Source organism: Cynocephalus volans, chromosome 2, assembly GCF_027409185.1.
Source record: "Cynocephalus volans isolate mCynVol1 chromosome 2, mCynVol1.pri, whole genome shotgun sequence".
Lineage (NCBI taxonomy): Eukaryota > Metazoa > Chordata > Mammalia > Dermoptera > Cynocephalidae > Cynocephalus > Cynocephalus volans.
Window position 1 is genome coordinate 187,061,608 of NC_084461.1, and position 15,611 is coordinate 187,077,218.

Genomic DNA, 15,611 nt, shown 5'->3' on the forward strand with positions numbered 1-15,611 from the left:
AGCACAGGCCTCAGGCAATCCAGCTCAGAAAAGTCTGTCACATGGCTACAACTTTACTCATAAAGTCCCATCTCTTCTGTGCTACAACTGGCCCTCTAGCTAAAAGTACATTTTCACATCGAGACCTAAGCTATCCAAAGGGAGCTTTGGGGCGTGGGTCCTGAACTCTGCACTGGAGCACAAAGGCAGAGCAGAATGCTTGGGCAAGGAAGAAAGAGAGAGAGCCATCCCCTCCTGAACCCTCTAGAAGCTCATGGGCAGTTCACAAATGCCCTTTTCCAGTAGCTAGTTAAAACAAACAGCCAATCACAGAAAGTTTCATGTGGAAAATGACCTCCAGGAGCATCTCATTCAACCTCCAACTGTGCCAGGCAGAAACACCTTCCACGATGGCCTCGGAGAGCTCTAGGGACAAGGAACCCACTCCTGCCACAGACAGCCCCCTTCACTTTCAGCTCTTAAGTCCCACATCATTCCACCACAAACACTTCCGAGTGTCTGGCACAGTGAAGACTTTTTTTTTTTAAAGGATTACAATATTATTATCATACCTAACAAAATGATACTCCTTGATACTGTCTAATACCAGACCATGTCCGGCTGTTCCAAAACAGTCGTTAGGTTACTTCCTAATTTCTCCCCCTTTCGTTGTAACAGTAAGACATGCATGGGCAAAATTAAAACAACACAGAAGAGTCTAAAGTGAAAAAGTCTCCCCTCCTTGCCTGGTACCCATTCTAACCCCCTCCCCAGAGAGGATGGTTTCTGTATATCTTTTCAGACATTTCCTATGCATGTATAATTGCATGGATACATGCTTTTAAAATTAACATAGAGATACTAAAAATACTGCTGTGCAACTGGCTTTTGTTCATTTACTCTTTCTTCAGCCTCTTTCCATCTCAGTATATGAAGATCTTGAGGACACTTTTTAATTGTTAAAGATGTCTCTGACTTATAAGGAGCCAGAATTCCTCCCTGGTGACTCCCAGAAGAAACATCAATTTTAAATGAAAGTAGAGGATAAGTCTCAATTGGAGAATTCCTTAGTCCTTGGGTCAACCTGTCTGAGAAGGGGAGAACCTCCAAAGCCTGGGGGTGCTAGAGGTCACCTGCCCCTCCACGTTCTCTTCCTTCTCAAGGTCACACTAACTGACAGGATAGTGCAGGCCCAGCATTCTTCCCCGCAGTCTCCCATGCAGAATTCAGCCCTTGGGGAGCTGTTCCTCTTGAAATGAGGGCACTTTTCCTTTCTCAGCTGCCCTCGATCACTGGCCAAGTACCTCTGGTCGGCGATGCTCATCCACTTCAACAGAGCCATCTAGTGGAGTGACAAAGTGGCACACAGGATTCTTGCGCTTCTCCAAATCTGTGCAGAGAGAGGGCAAGACATCATCACTGTAACCAAGACCCCTGAAGGAGCCCTGCCCCGTCTTTCCACACCCCATGCTCAGGGTGGAACCTCCCCAGGTATTCTTTCCTTCTTCTCCTGGAAAACTGGAGATTTCGGGGAAATGAAGGAGTTCAGGATGAAGAAAAAGAAGCTGTCAATAATGCATGAGCAAGGGCCGGCCTGTGGCTCACTCGGCTGAGTGTGGTGCTGATAACACTAAGGCCACAGGTTCGGATCCCTACGTAGGGACGGCCGGTTGGCTCTCTTGGGAGAGCGTGGTGCTGACAACACCAAGGCAAGGGTTAAGATCCCCTTACCGGTCATCTCTGAAAAAAAAAAATAATAATAATGCATGAGCAAGAAAGGAGTCTGGCTTCTCCAGAGAAAGGCCAGCCTAACGCAGCATGCTCTGGCCTGCTTTTCTCCTGAAGAAGTCACCCTGTGCACTGGCACCCAAGCTCCTGGAGACAGGAGGATAAGGCCTGTGCCTACATCTTCTCAGACCTGCTGAAAATGGGACTGTTCCCTAATTCTTAAATGTCACCTCTCTGCTACACCCTTCCCAAATCCCCTGAAAAGACCTAATCTCTCCTCCTCTGCCTTTCCAACACTGGCCCCAAGAATTTAGATGATACTGAGCACATGATATCGTAAGCAACTATCTCTTCTAGACTATGGGCAGCTTTGTGACGGAGACCATTTTTGAGCCTACTGTGCCTAATTGTTGGTAAGTATCCAGTTTCTTAGGACTTGGCTTGGTTTTCCTATCTCCGCAGACTGCTCCAGAAACTTCTGTTTGAAACACGATGGTCCAAGAGCAGGCTCTGGGCCCCAGGTGGGTAAACTCTGACCCCCACTAGGCCTGGGGCCCTGCAGTCCCCTCCTGTCCCAGGCTCCCACTTACACTGCATGTACCACGCCCGCCAGATGGCGTTATTGAGCCGGATCTTATCTCTCCACTGGAGCTTCAGGCCCTTGAAATTCTTCCACTTTGGAGATACCAACTTCCCACTGAAAGGCAAGGCAAAGCAAGGAGACTCAGCGGTTCCTCTGAAAATGAAGTGAAATTTAAAAGTGCTGCCCAATCATCCCAGGCCCCAAAACTCTTGACTGATCCATTACCATCCACAGGCTAGGCTTGACAAAAAACATACGAGTCACTTTGGGACTTCTTCAGAACAAGGTGCAATAGGGAGGCGGTGGGGGCAGGGAGTGTTGATGGAGGAAAGAGAGCTGGCCACAGATTATAACTACTGGAGCAGGTGATAGTATGACGGGTTCACTATACTCTTCAATTTTTGCATACATTTACATTTTTCCATAATTAATAATTAAAAAGAAATCCTTTGCCCACTGAATGAAAACCAAGCTTCTTTCACCTGGTTATGGCCCACCTCTTTGCCATGAGTCCCCACAAGACACTTACAATCCAGGCACACAAACCTCCCACTAGTCCCAGCCCCTGTGGGGCCCCTCCTGCCTCCGAGCCTCTGACATGCGGTCCTCACTCCTGTGGGAATTCCCCCACCCTGGCCACCTACTCATCCTTCAAGATGCTGCTCCAACCCCATCTCCTGAGCTGGTGCTGGCCTCTCCAAGGCTGCTGCCAATCCTCTGGGGTCCCCTCAGCTCTACCCAACCACTGGGACAGCACACACAAACACATACACCTCCTCCATGAGACTGCAGCTTCTCTAGGATGGGCCCTTTAGAAACCTGGGCACATAGGAAGGGCTCATTTAATAATTCGTCATTGAGTAAGTTGAAAGCACTTGCAAACCAAGCTAACAGCAAGCAAGGAAAGCTCCCTAGCAGCACAGCCTTCTCAGGGAGCTCAGTGTCCAAGTGCTATGCCAGGAGCCACTCTGGGCAGCTGGCATGTCGCTTCCCTTTCTCAGATGGCTTAAGATGGGCAAGGCGCTATTTTTGGTCCTTATCAAATGGGGCTTTGGAGGCTCTATCTGACTGCAGGCCACAGTCCTGCCCCTTCTCCATACCCACTCAGAAAGGTTATGTGACAAGCAAAGATGTGCCAAAAGTCACAACAGCTGGAGTCTTTCAAAGGAAGGACCCATGCACAAAACATAATGTGAGCCTGAAAACTTGGTCTGTAAAACAAAAGCCCTGGCTTCATAGCCAGGTTTCTGACAAAACCTCATGCCTCTCTCCACCCAACCAAGCAAGGAGCCCAGGCTTTGGACATTCACAGAGAAAATGTCTCAACACATCCTCTTAGCATATGAGGGACACACAGACAGCAGCAGCCTCCACCCAAAGGGACAAGGGTCCTAGAACAGTCACACACCACCTTCCTTCCTTCTCTGACCAATCCAGAGGCATTGGTGAAAGAAGTGGTCTAACCCACCTCCATGCAGACTGATCAGCTTTCACCTACATTCAACAGCCAGCAGCTGCCAGCAGCTGTGGGGTTTCGGAGCCTCTGTTGCATAATCACATACCAGCTGTGCAACTTTGGCAGGCACTTAGCTTTTCTGGCACAGCAGTTTCTTGGTTAAAATCAGAGTAATACCACCTCCTCCAGAGTGTTTTAGTAAGGAGTGAATGTGTGTATTTGTATAGACATATAGACACACACACAACACACTTAAGACACACACATGCACAACTGGTAAATCCTAAAACAAATATAAAAAATATTAATAACTATCTTGATATCTAAATTTATTACCAAAAGGCCTGATTTTTAACACCTGACTTGAAAAGCCCTTTCTTTTATGTTTGCCACATTCCCACCTAGCTCCTCCTCCTCCACAGGCAGAAGAAGGTGATATCAGGTGCCCACTCTCAATACCAGTGAACGGAGACAGGTCAAGGCCACCCTGCTTGCCACTTGGAATCCCACATAGCTGCAGACCCACATGCTTCTTCAGTGCTTTGCATCTACTCATCCAACAAGCACTGAGCACCTACTGTGCATTGTGAAGAGCTAAGAGCTGAGAACAGGACGGATGAGGCCCTGCGCTCATGGGGCACACAAGCTGCCTGTGTGCCGAGTGGCATGAAGAAGGGCAGAGGGTTGCAGGAGCACACAGGTGGCACTGCCAACCCAGTTGGAGCAGTCAGGAGGGGCTTTCTGGAGGAAGTGACATTGAACCTAAGGCCTAGAGGATAAGGAAAGTTCAGCCAAACCAAGGAGAAGAGGGAAGGCCCATGCTGTTCCTTCTGCATGGCCTGTGGTGGCCTCAGGTAGGCAAGGATACGGCCTGGTTAAGGCAGTGAGAAGCCCCCAGTGTGGGTAGGGCCTGGAGAGGTGGGGATGGCTCTAGACAGAGCTGGAGGGCAGAGGATATGCCAGGGCATATTGGCTCCCACCTCTGGACAAAGTCAACCTCCTTCCCCTTCTCTGCAAAATCATCTAGCAACCAACCATAAAACAAAACAAAACAGTCCCTATCTTTTTATTTTTTTAAGGAAAAACAAAACAACCAAAAATGCTTTACATATAACTGACACACCTTCCTCATATTGAAGCCAAGAATTCACTCTCTGTGGCCTTTCTTCAGTTAGGATTCCTGAGTGAGCATTTTTCATCTGCAAATATGGCTACAGAGGACCGAAGCAGAACAAGGGGTGTGCTGGGAAGTGAGGACTGCTAGGGAGAGGACAACATTTGGGGTCTTGCAATGTCCTATTAAGAACTAACCACTGCCGGCCCATGGCTCACTTGGGAGAGTGTGGTGCTGATAACACCAAGGCCACAGGTTCAGATCCCATATAGGGATGGCCAGTTCACTCACTTGGGAGAGCGTGGTGCTGACAACACCAAGCCAAGGGTTAAGATCCCCTTACCAGTCATCTTAAAAAAAAAAAAAAAAGATCTAACCACTGGGCTAAACGTAAACCTCACTTTGCCTCTCTGTTACATAAGGAAAACAGGGCCAGTGTGGGCACAAGAGCACGTCTTCTCAGAGAAGTCAGATTATCCCAATGCTTCAATCACACACATGAAGGAAGTGGGGAGATGCAGAGAAAGCAAACCTTAAAGGCTAGACCCAAATCTGACAGGGTTTAGTTTGCGGGTGCCTCTCCCTATTTGCATTGCTTTCTTGATGTTTTGCCACCCCCCATCCCAGGTTTCTGTAATATCTCAGTAGTCAACAGGCGGCTCTCAACAAATGCAAAGAAGTAAGTCCAAAACCAAAACCAAAACCAACCCACTGACCTCCCCACCTGCCACAGCAGTTTCAAGTCACGGTCTGAAGAAGCAACGCACGCAGTTCTATGATATCAAGGTGTTACAAAGAGGAAAGGATGCCCTAAACAAGCTGTTAAGAAATTCTGGATGGATTTCTGTAAATTTCTTCCCTGATGGGCTCCTCAGAGCCTCTAAGAGGCTAACGTGCACTGTCAAGCTTCAGAGAGAGGAAGGAGAGATGTGTGCTATGCAGACATCCACAGGAACCCTTCCTCCACAGGTACCCAGAGTCTAGTTTTCCATGAAACGTCCTGGGAAAAGCCACTCTAAAAAGTCCCTGCAGCAGGTAAGAGAGCAGCAGCTCCCAGAAAGCATCTATGGTGGGGCTTCTGCTCCCCCAAAACTGCCCCAGCTTAACTCATTTCCAGGCATTGTTGACTGGGATGCTTCTTAGTCTGACTCAGGATTATGCTGCATTTCTTCTTCTTCAAAGCACAACCGGAACCACATTACGGAAATTTCTGAGACCACTGGCTTCCACCCAATACATGCCAGCCTTGGTCCCTCAAATCTGCCCCTGCTATGTACCCGTGTACCTCTCCGGGCTTGTCCATCAGAACCACGATGCCCGATGGTCCTTGCCCACTCACCTAAGCCCTTCCTTTCCACTCTCCAGGAAGGCCAAGGTCTAGGTCTGACTCATCTCGGGTTGCCAGCACAGTGCCTGGTACATGGGAAGTGCTTTGAAACACAGTAATTAAGTGAGTGCTAAATTTTTCCGTGAAGAAAAATCTCCACACCACCCTGCCATGGCCACTCTTCCTAAAAGGCAGGTTCTTGACATGAAACAGGAAATTCACAGTTCAACAAAGTTCTCTCTAAAAACTTGGGTTGGATGGAACTAGCAAACCATGAATTCTTCAGACATCTGGCAAGAGACTGCTGTGGAATAGAAGGAAACTAAACTGCAAGCCTCACACAGACTGAGCCAGAATTGAGAAGAACCAGGGAGGGCCAAGAAGTGAGGTGAGGCAGGGCTGGGTCAGGGACTTGGGATTCTGTTGGTCCCAGATAGGATGAGCTCCTACCTCCTGGTCAGGCCACTTTCTCCAAAAGAAAGCAGGCAGAGGGCTCCGGGGTCTAGCTAGAGGTCTCAGGACAGTGTTGGAGTCCATTCATTTGTTCATTCAACCTTATTTGTTTGTTATGGGCCAACATTTCTTCACCATTCCTGATGTCTCCTGGAAGGACAACCATTAGCAAAATATCCTAGCCCTGCCTCCTCCCTGCCCCCCCACAGAGAGGTAGAGTGGGCTACATCCCCAGTGAGTATGGGAGGAGGAACGGCACAGGTGGTCCAAGCCTTTCCCCTCCCCTTCTTTTTTTTTTTGACCGGTAAGGGGATCGCAACCCTCGTCACAGTGTGGTCCACACCACGCTCAGCCAGTGAGTGCACCAGCCATCCCCATATAGGATCCCAACCCACGGCCTCAGTGCTCCCAGTGCCGCACTCTCCCGAGTGAGCCACGGGGCTGGCCCCCCACTCCCCTTCTCTTGGGAGCAAGCTGCCCACATTCATCCTGCTCTGCTCATGGAGAGGGGGGCAGGGGGCAGAAAGTCAGTCTGGAGTTCACTTACAAGCCACATCCTCAGCTTGTCAACAATAAAGGCAGTATTTTGGCCACCAAAATATTTTGGCTGACTTTTTAAAATTGCAGTAAAATACACATATCATAAAATTGACCATTTTACACATTTTAAAGTATACAGTTCAGCACCATTAAGTACATTCACAATGTAGTGCAACCATTACTACCACCTAGTTTCATAACTTTATCACCCAGAAAGGAAACTCTGCACCCATTAGCGGTCACTCTCCATTCCCTCCTCTCCACAGTCCCTGGCAACCACCAATCTGCTTCTGTCTCTATGGATTTGTCTCTTCTGGACAATTCATATAAATGTAGTCATACAATATGTGGTCCTTTGTGTCTTGCTTCTTTCCCTTAGCATAATATTTTCAAGGTTCATCCACATTGTAGCAGTTTCTGAACTTCATTCCTTTTTAAGGCTTTGTTACTTCATATTCCACTGTAGGGACAGATCACATTTTGTTTATCCTTTCATCCCTTGGTGAACATTTGGGTTGTATCCACCTTGCAATATTGTGAATAGTGCTGCTACGAACAAACTCCTTTGTTTTATTTCCCAATCAGTTCAGAACTCTGGCAGGGGAGAGAGGTCTCATCACTGAACTGGCACTGGAGACATGACAGGTGAAAGCAATTGGAAGCCTGTTGGAGGGCAAGCTGACAACAGTCTACCAAAATTTTAAATGCACATCCCTTTGACCCACAACTCACAATTCCACTTCTAGGAATTGATTCTATAGACCCACTTGCACATGGAACAAAGATATAAAAAGAAGGACATTTTAACTGCAGCACTGTTTGTGGCAGGAAAAGGCTGGAAACTACCTAGATATCCATCAAGGAGAACCAGTTAAAAAACTGGTATATCCACACGGTGGAACACTATAGGGTGATTAAAAAATAACGTATTTATACATGCTGATATATAAGCAAGATCTACAATATGCATGGTTAAGTGAAAAAAACAAAACTAAAGTGCAAGACATGACTATCATTTATGTTTTTAACAGAGATACAGCCACACAAGAAGGAAGGAGGGAGGGAGGAGGAAAGACAGCCAGCAAATCTCAGGAAGGACACACAAGAACAGGTAACCATGATCTGTGATTTCCCTTTGGAGAGATAATTGGAGTAAGGGGTGCAGTGAGGAGTTTTCACTGTTTACTGTTTTGTACTGTTTAAATATAACATAGAAATGTATTGGTTTTTCAAAATAAACAAGGAAAAAAGACCAGGCACAGTCCAAGACCATACAGGGCTTCTAGTTAACTGGGGAAGGCAACTAATTACACAAATATAAACTTGTGAATGAGTCAGTTCTGCACCAGGTCTAGAGGATAATGGCTATTAAGTGGTTGTCTTTCATGAGGGAGTGCAAGAATAATGCTCAGTCTCGTCTCTCCTCCAGGACACTGGTCCTCTTCCTTCAAAAGAACGGTCTCTGTTGGCTTTTCCTGGGATCTGGGCCTGATCCCAGATTGCTAGGAGCCAAAACTAACAGGCTGCAGACAGACAAAGGTTCATTGAGAAGCTGGGACATGGGGAGTGGCCACGGCTAGTGGCCTGGCAGGAGGCGGTCCACTCATGGGCCACCAGCCTCAGGAGAGAGGCTCTCAGGCCCCACTCCCATGCTCGGGCTGGCATCTCTCCTGCACATGGAACACAATGCTCCTCATGGATCACCTGCATCTTTACTTTTTTTTTACATTCACAGAAGGTCCTGTTGGAGACGCAGGCTCTGAGGTCTTTGGTAGCAAGGCAGGCACAGGGACTCCACAGGTCCTGGCTCTAGGACTGTCCTGGTGACAGGGAGAGGGGAGCCGAGGCACTGCACTCAAGGGTGTGGGTATGCTGCTGCGGACAGGTGTGTATCTGCCCACCTGTGTGAGAGCATGTTCATGAGGCTTATGTTTGTCCATTCTGTGGACAAAGTCGGGAATAATCATTTCCATGACCACCAAAAATAGATTAACTTGGGGGAGTGGGAACCAGGCAAAATTTGCCCAGCTACTACAGTGGCTTCTTCACCCCGCCTGTGACCTCCAGTGACCTGTGGCCTTGCCTTCTACATGGGAACAGACACTGCCATACTTGTACCACTGCTAAGCAAACAAAGAAAGTAGAGAGGTTCCATTTCTTGAAAAGTCACATAAGCTGCCTGAGCCCACCTTCTGCAAAACAGAGACAATAGCCATCCTGCAGGAGAGCAGGGAGGGTGGAAAGCAGGCGAGAGTGACTGGACCCCATAAGGAATAACTGCTGGTCACTTTGGGGCATGGTCCTGAATTTTAGATGATTCTTGAGCACTTCTGGAGTTTGAAAGCCTGGATTTTCCTGTCAGAGTCTAGCCATAACTGGACTTTCAGGCAGGAGCAGGGACCCCTGGGCAAGGCACCATTTAAAGCCACATTTATATGTTTATTTGCCAGGAGAGTAAACTTGAATCTAGACCCCAGGGTGTTCCCAACTCCTCTGGTCTGGGGATGGGACCAGACTTGTAGAAAGAAAATGGTGATGTCTCAATTCAATTTTGCATCACCTATTAATGAAATTTAATAAGTAAAAAAATCTGTGCATTAGCCATGTGTCCCCTTTATTTTATGAGCTGTCTGTTCATGCCCTTTATCCTTTTTTTTTTAAACCTTTTATTTTGAAATAATTACAGACTCACAGGAAGCCATAAAAATGGAACAAAGAGTCCCATGTACCCTTCACCCAGCTTTCCCCAATGGTGGCATTTTATAAAGCTGTAGTACAATATCAAGACCAGGAAATAGGCTATGGCATATGAGGGTATTTCAAAAAGTTTGTGGGAAAAGAGAATTCAAAGAGGGCTGGCTGGTTAGATCAGTTGGCTAGAGCAGGGTATTGATAACACCAAGGTCAAGGGTTTGGATCCTCTTACCAGTCAGCCAGCGCTGCCCCCCCCACCCCCAATAAAAGATAATACAAATCTTTCCTTTTTGAAGTACTCTCATATTACTAGAAATAGATTTATTCAGTTTTTCACTATCTATTGAAATCTTAGTTGTTTTCTTTCTTGCTATTTTATATTTGTAATATAATATTGGTGATATTAACCCTTTGTGATGTTTCTGCAAATGTTTCCTGTAGGTTTTTTACTGACTTTTACTTGTTTTTATAGTATGCCCTTAAAAGTAAGTTATAGATTTGTGTAGTCATATCTACTGATCTTTTTTTTCTCTTTTCTTTTTTTGCAGCTGGCTGGCACATACTCGTCTTTGTTTCTTTTATTTCTTCCCTGCCTGCCCCATTCAGAGATTTAGTTTTCACTTTTATCTCTTTTTAGCTGTTTTAGCCTTACTGATTTTTTTTTTAAAATTATATACCCACATTGAAAGAAAATTCAAACAATACAAAGAACAAAGGCAAAGTCACCTGCAATTCCACTGACTAGAAATAACCGTTGTTTAACTTTTGGTGATAATACTGTGTAGTAAACACCAAGGTCAAGGGTTCAGATCCCCGTACAGGCCAGCTGCCAAAAAAAAGTGTAGTAAAGACACTTTACTGTCAAAGGACAAAATAATAACAAATTAAAAAATCTCAATTGGCTTTATTGTGATTATTGTGAGTCTAGAATTGAACAACACATCATTCCATAAAGTAGAATAAAAAATAACAAGTGTTCCAATGAGCTGAGCAGGGGAGGTTGGTTTTATGGACAGAAAAAAGGCTGAAGAAAGTAGAAACAAACAACAAACAGCAGACTGGTCATGTCAAAGTTACTTTCCTTGTAAGGTAGAGACAGGGAGACAGAACAATACAAAAATAACTGATTATTTAACACTGGATTACTTCATGCTATCCTTTTTGTGTAAGGATTAAAGCAGAGGGAACTTCATTATCATGCCTACTAAAGATTCAGACTGGCCTGTTTGGGAAGTAGGCTATTACCTCTCTCCCGATTGCTAGGAAAGTCAGACCACAAACAAGTTTATGTTTGGTGACGTGGAAATTAGCAGGGGTGAATCCATTCTGATTTTGAGTCTGGTCTTTTGGGGTCTAGTTCTGGAACTTTGTCTAAACCAATGGCCCCCTAAAATTTTTATTTAACATTATCCCTCAGCTATTGGGAGGTGAATTCTAGGCCACTGGCACATCCTGTCTGATAGAAGTGTCTTTGTCTACCTGGGGGCTTTGGCCACAGGATGGTGGAACAAGGTGATTTAGGATGGTGGCTTTGGAGCACTCAGTATCAGCTTCAACCTCCAGAGGAACTGATGACTAAAGGTCTTAGCCAGACCTCTGGGAGGGGCTGGAGACTACAGGTCAGCCACACAGACAGTATCGATTGAGCCCCAGTAAAAACTCTGTTCTTAGCTGATTTTAATTTGAATCCTTTCCCTGTAATAAACTGTAACCATTAATATAACAGTTTTCAGCAAGTTCTATGCGTCCTTCTAGCAAATTATCAAACCTGAGAATGGTTTTGGGAACCCTCCAACTTGCAATTGGTATTAGAAGTGAAGTCTTGTGGACTGTTCCCTTTAACTTTGTATTTGGCCTGTAAGTCCTCATAATACATATTTTCCTGATCATACATATATATTATTTATCCACAAATAGACATATGTTTACATTAATGGACACGTTTCAATTTTTCACTGTTATGAACAATGCTGTGATGAACATCCTGATACTTAAATCTTTGTGCAATTGCATGACTGGTTCTGTGAGAATAATTCGTAGGCATGGAAATGCTGAATCAGAGGTTACGTGTACATTTATAATTTTGTGGGCCGAGCCCATGGCGCACTGGGGAGAGTGCAGCGCTGGGAGCGCGGCGACGCTCCCGCCGCGGGTTCGGATCCTATATAGGAATGGCCGGTGCACTCACTGGCTGAGTGTCAGTCATGAAAAAGACAAAAAAAAAAAAAATAATAATAATAATAATAATTTTGTGATAGTCAAAGAATCTTTCAAAATTTACACTAATCTGGGATGGGCTGTTAGTTCAATTGGTTAGAGCGTGGTGCTGTTAACACCAAGGTCCAGGGTTTGATCCCTGTACCAGCCAGCTGCCAAAAAAACCCCAAAATAATTTACACAACCAACAGTAGTGAATAGTGCCTGTTTTCCCAAACCATAATTAATATGAGTAATCTGACAAGCAAACATTTAGTTCACTGATATTTTGATTCCCGTTTGTTAGTATCTTTTTATATTTATTAGTGCTGGATTTTATGTCAAATCTCTGCACATCTTTTGCTCATTTTCTATTTCTTTTCCTTGTTGGCTTGAGAGCTCTTAATTCGGTAGACATGTCTGCAATATATAGGACAGAGTTACTATGCCCTGTCCTATCCTTGTCTTGACAACTTTTGGTGTGCTTTGTTTTGTTTTTTTCCCTACTTAACTTTTTAACATATGGTGAATTTTTGTTGTTGTTATTTTTAGTAGAAATTTTTCATTAATGTAGTCAAAATTTTAAAGTCCTTACTTTAATGTTTCTGTTTTTTGCGTCATACTTAAAAAGACTTTTCCCACCCCGAGACTGTGAAAACACTTATCTATGTTTCCTTCTAGTACTTTCACAGCGTCATTTTTTCATTCACCTCTCTGGTCCATCTGGAATTTATTTGGGTATAGTTAGTGGTTCTTTAGTTAGTGATTCTTACCTAATACACTAAAATAATCCATCTTTCCCATGTTAGATTAAAGTTCCATCTTCATCATACAACCCCTTCTCATATATATATACTTGGGACCACTTCTGAATGCTCCATTTCTTATGGTGTTTTGTGCATACGGTTGTGTTTTGGTTTTTGTTTTTTGGCAGCTGGCTGGTACAAGGATCTGAACCCTTGACCTTAGTGTTAGAACACCGTGCTCTAATCAACTGAGCTAACCAGTCAGCCCACATATGTTTTTAATAATTTCACTTTTTATATTAACTCTGATTCATGGGAGAGAGGGATCGATTTAATTCTTTACACAACTCACCAAAATAAATTCTGACTAACCGTCTGATCGTCTCATCTTCCCCCACTAATTTATGACATTTCCATTAACATATGTTTAATTATAACATACAGTAGGGTCTGTTCTGGGACTTCACATCATTGATTCGTGTCCAATTCTGTGCTAGTACTACACTGACTTAATAATTATAACTTTGTAAGATACTTTACCATCTAGGTAAAGTTAGTCCCCATCATTTTTTAAAACAAATTTTAGAATTCTTGCTTATTTATTCTTCCATGCAAACTTTACAAACATGTTGTCAAACCTCAGAAGAAAACTATTCTATTAATGTAGGCACACTGACCGTTCCAATTGGGCCATCTCTATCCCATATTAGGGTATGTTTCTCTACTTATTCAAGCTACTTAACCTGGTAAAAAAAAAAAAAGTAAAAGAAATCTGAAGCTGTGTAATTTTCTATAATTTTCTTTATATGATGGTATTTCAAAAAGTTCGTGGAAAAATAGAATTAAAAGATAATACTCATACAAATCTTTCCATGAACTTTTTGAAGTACCTTCATATATGTCCATCACATTTCTGATCATAATACTTTTATAACATTTTAAAATAATGTAAAGAGAAAATTTAGAAAGAGAAACCAGCAAAATAAAACCAAATCACGTGGTTACCCCACCCAAACACGAGCACTGTCCCCATTTTATTGCACAGTATTCAACACAGCCCCACCTAAATGATACACGGCAACCACCACCCTCACCCTGGCCAAGTGGCAAAGCCACAGATACAAGTGAAAGGTTTCTATTGTACTCAGCATGAGGAATAACTACCCCAAAGAATACAGCTCTTCCTGTCACCTTTATCTACCTTTGTGAAAAGGTAATTAGTAGGTTCAAATATTCAACAAGGCACGATTTTCATATAAAGAATGAAAAACTCCACCCAGTTGCAGACATCAGGCTTAAAGAAGTAAATAAATCAAGGATCAGAGTTCTCTGGTCGGAGTACACACCTGGAGTCAAGACTCTAGAAATGGCTACCAGAGGTGTAATAGAGATAGGTCATACTTGCAAATGTTTCTGAACTCCTATGAAGACTGGCAAGAAATAAATTCATTATTATCACCACTTTTAGCTATTTTTGAGACTCTGCCAACTACATAACCTACTTAAAAGTCAGAGAAATTTGAAGCTGTCTGTTGCATTTCAAAGGGTAAGGTAACACTCTCCAGGTAGCCAAGACCTATAAATACGCTTTCCCCTTTTTTAGATGAGAGAAAACTCAATAAGGTTATTCCAACTTCCTTTCCAATTCTAAGGGTCTGGAATTTTACACCTTCCCAGCTGGGGAGATGCTGGCCCTAAAGAATACAAATGAGAGGTTGAGCTGGACAGTTATTTTAGTGGTTAGAGAATGGTGCTGATTACACCAAGGTCCAGGGTTCTATCCATGTACAGACTAGCCACCGAAAAAAAGGAAAACAAAACAAAACAAATGAGAGGTCTCCAAAGTACGGGTGTGTTGGGGTCCCACCAGCTACCAGCTACCAGTAGGCGAAAGAATGGATGAATCCATAACACCACAGACTTTTGGCATATCACTGAGGAGGGAGATTCAAAAACACATAAAAACAACTGCCCTCCTCACATAATAGAAATTCCAAAATAAAATCTGTTTTCTCTTTGCCTGAAAGATCATTTCCCTTCCATCTGCTACTGAGAATTAGTTGTCATCCTAAATCTCTCTCTCTTTTCATCTCCCTCCCCTGCACGTTTTTTCATCAACCTGTTAACCTTCCAAGTGGCAGAGGAGTTTGGGATGGCCAGGAGAGTTGGAGACTAACCCACTAAATCAAAAGCAAGCTATATAATCTCAGTCAAATTGGTACACTGTAAATCTCCCTAGCCGACCCAATCGAGGTGAAAGAGACTTCTGTCTCTGTCTCTTGAGACATGTGCATAGATTACATCTGTCAGTGTTCCAAATACCTACATTTCTTTCTCCATGATATACTCATTTCCACTATGTCCTTTCTGCCAAAAGCAATGATTTGTTAGTCACAAAATCAAACTTAAAAACAGTGGGGAAGATAAAGTGAAGTTTCATTTTAGTATCATATCCCAATTTTAACCTCAGACCTTTATATATTATTAACCTTGACCCATAGGCATTTCCCATCTTAACTGCTAATGCAAATGCATAGAAAGAAAAGTACATTTTTTACAGCTCCCTGTGAGTGTTAGCACACCCTGAGTTACTACAGTGCTATAAAAATCAAGGTCAGGGTAACTAACATATCTCTCATTTCCTCCTGCTTCAAGGCCTCCTAGGCAAACAGACAAAAACAAAGTGAGAATGCTTAAGGCATGGATAATTTAAGGAAACAAACTACAGAGCAAGAAAAAAGTCAGCACAGAAAATGAAGAGCATTATTTTATCAAAACTGAAGTCCCTGGTGTGC

General features: G+C 43.8%; 1 protein-coding gene across 5 annotated transcripts in view; it reads right to left on the minus strand.

The window, feature by feature from the left end:
* MLXIP (MLX interacting protein) overlaps positions 1–15,611 on the minus strand; it is a 76,829-nt gene that overhangs the window by 36,988 nt on the left and 24,230 nt on the right. For all 5 annotated transcript variants that reach the window (XR_010022708.1, XR_010022707.1, XR_010022706.1 and 2 more), the window contains 2 exons: positions 2,298–2,404; positions 1,284–1,369 (listed from right to left, as the gene is read on the minus strand). Coding sequence is in view for 2 of the 5 variants with exons in the window: in XM_063088269.1 (XP_062944339.1) it covers positions 1,284–1,369; positions 2,298–2,404 (193 nt within the window). In the remaining 3 variants the exon portion in view is untranslated. The remainder of the gene's footprint in view (positions 1–1,283; positions 1,370–2,297; positions 2,405–15,611) is intronic.